Source organism: Sardina pilchardus, chromosome 5 (assembly GCF_963854185.1).
Source record: "Sardina pilchardus chromosome 5, fSarPil1.1, whole genome shotgun sequence".
Classification (NCBI taxonomy): Eukaryota; Metazoa; Chordata; class Actinopteri; order Clupeiformes; family Clupeidae; genus Sardina; species Sardina pilchardus.
Window position 1 is genome coordinate 29,283,452 of NC_084998.1, and position 2,500 is coordinate 29,285,951.

Here is a 2,500-nt window from a genome sequence, read left to right on the forward strand (position 1 = left end):
CCAGCTGTGTCAATGATGCCAGTGTTAGGTGCTAGTATGATCTTATCATCAGTGAGGTCTGCCAAGTGATATGAAGGGCACAGTTGGCAGGATGTGTTTTCAAAGTACAGTTGGCGACCTACTGTACTTCAGGGGTACCTGCTGCAATATGTGACTCAAGAGGCAGAAGAGTCACTCAGTGTGAAGAGGACAACTACATGAGCTTCATCATCATGCAATGCTACAAACAGACAAATCAATCAGTTTCCCCATGAGGACATAAGAAATGTCTCAAGAAGTTTCCCAGTTAGGACAGAATGCATATCCATGAACATGGCACTCAATCTGTCAGCGTGACAAATAGTTAGTCCACCTCAAGGCCTTGTAGTGAACTTCTCATATGCTCCAAGTGCTAGATGCTATAAATCCTTGAGCATCTCCCCTCAACGTGACTTCCTCAAGGCCTTGTAGGGTAGCCTACTCCTCATAGGACACTTCATATGCTCTCAGTGCTGTATGCTATGAATCCCTGAGCACCTCCTCATATGCTCTCAGTGCTGTATGCTATGAATCCCTGAGCATCTCCTCATATGCTCTCAGTGCTGTATGCTATGAATCCCTGAGCACCTCTCCTCAGCCTCTCTAATGCTGTGTTCTTTCCCTCAGCTTTGTGTGCCACCCCCCCACACCTCCCACATCCCATATTAACCAGCACTGGTTGCTGTGGAGACAGGCTGCATTCCACTCCTTTATTGGTCCCCCCCGCCGACCAATCAACTTTTTTTTGTGTCACAATTTCTTAGAGACCCGAAGTTTACTTTCATCTCCTGCATGACATTTCTGTTTACATTTTTGATATTTTGACATTAATATGACGTGGCAACATGGGTTTCCTGTGGATCGTAGCAAGAAGTAGGCCTAAGTTTTACTTGTATTCACTGAGATACACATTTTCTATGTTTTTTTTTTTTAATAAGTGAGTCTTGCAAGACCCTAGTCAAGCAAATGCACTCAGGGTATTTTTCGTCTTTGTTGAACATAGCCATTGGCTGCATGAGGGTTCTATATTACCGTGTCCTTTCTCTATGTTAACCTAGTTTGTTGTCGTTCTCTGCCTGACCGCTAGTCCAACAACATTGAATGCAACCTAAAGTAAACGCAGGTGCATGGGGATCGGACCTCCGTGGACGTTGAGGTGATGATATCAGTGTCGCGGTGTGTTGCGCAACAGAAAACAGCAAAGATCTGTGCACCACCGATGCTCTCAGAACAATTAGACACAGACAGGGGCAGGAACAGGAGGAGACGGAGGCTTCGCTCAGTGTGTGTGTGTGAGAGAGAGAGAGAGAGAGAGAGAGAGAGAGAGTGAGACAGAGAGTGTGTGTGTGGTGAGTAGATCAGTCTTAGTGTGTGTGTGTGTGCAGACAGCAGGGTGTGGTAGATCGCATGTTTGTGCCTGATGCATAGTTCCCCCTAAAACTGTGCATGCACAATCTGCTTGTGAGATGGAGCACTCCATCTCTACACATGCATGTGCCAGGACATCGCTGGGAGGTGTGTGTGTGTGTGTGTGTGTGTGCATTGGTTGAGCCCTTATCCTGAACGCTTGTGTGTGTGTGTGTGTGTGTGTGTGTTTCTACAGTTCCCTTAATGTCTTGTCCCAGTACAGAGACTAATGCAAGCCAAATGTACAGCTGTCCTTTCTGCACCCCCAAACAACCCCCAGGCTTTTGCCCCACTAAGACTTTTACCCCATCCAGGTATAGTCTCACCTGACAAACCCCGACCCCCCACCCCTGTTAGGGGAAGACCCAACATATCCTCTTCTTCTGTCAGACTGCTTTGTCGCTCGACAGAATTCTTTTTTTTCTCTCTCTTTTTTTTTCTTTAGATTTGTGTTTTTTCCTGGCGTTAGCAGAAAGAACAGCTCGGTGTGTGTTTTGCTCCTGCAGTGTTGCAGAGTTTGGCTCTTGGTGTGGTAGGGACAGGGCTCTCTTTCAGACACACCTCTTGGATTGTGTGTCTCTGATGAAATGCATGCAGAGCTGACCTCCTGGATCTGTTTGTATGTCTCGAGTGTGCGTGTGGGTATGTCTCGTGTGTTTCGAGCATATGTGTGTGTGTGTGTGTGTGTGTGTGTGTGTCTCGAGTGTGTCTGTGTGTGTGTGTGTGTGTGTGTGTCTCGAGTGTGTGTATGTGCGTGTTTGTGTGAGTGCGTGTTTGTGTGTGTGCGTGTGTGTGTACAGTACAGTATGTCTCGAGTGTGTGTGTGCACACATGTGTATGTCTCGAGTGTGTGCGTACGTGTGTGTGTGTTTTCCTGCTGATCACCCCCACCTGCGATGTGGATCCTCCTCAGGCTGGGGGCTCAGATGTGGAGCGTACCAAGAAGAAGCGCAGGGGGGACCGCTACTCTGTGCAGACGTCTCTGATCGTGGCCTCGCTCAAGAAGATGCTCCCCATCGGCCTCAACATGTGCTCGCCCGCCGACCAGGAGCTCATCAACATCGCCAAGATACGC

General features: G+C 48.1%; 1 protein-coding gene across 1 annotated transcript in view; it reads left to right on the top strand.

The window, feature by feature from the left end:
• The window catches only part of LOC134080645 (ryanodine receptor 1-like), a gene marked incomplete at its 3' end in the record, with an annotated part of 84,981 nt that overhangs the window by 78,811 nt on the left and 3,670 nt on the right, over positions 1-2,500 (top strand). The window contains 1 exon segment of the mRNA XM_062537191.1: positions 2,339-2,500. This exon segment is cut by the window's right edge and continues 9 nt beyond it. Within this exon segment, the coding sequence (XP_062393175.1) occupies positions 2,339-2,500 (162 nt within the window).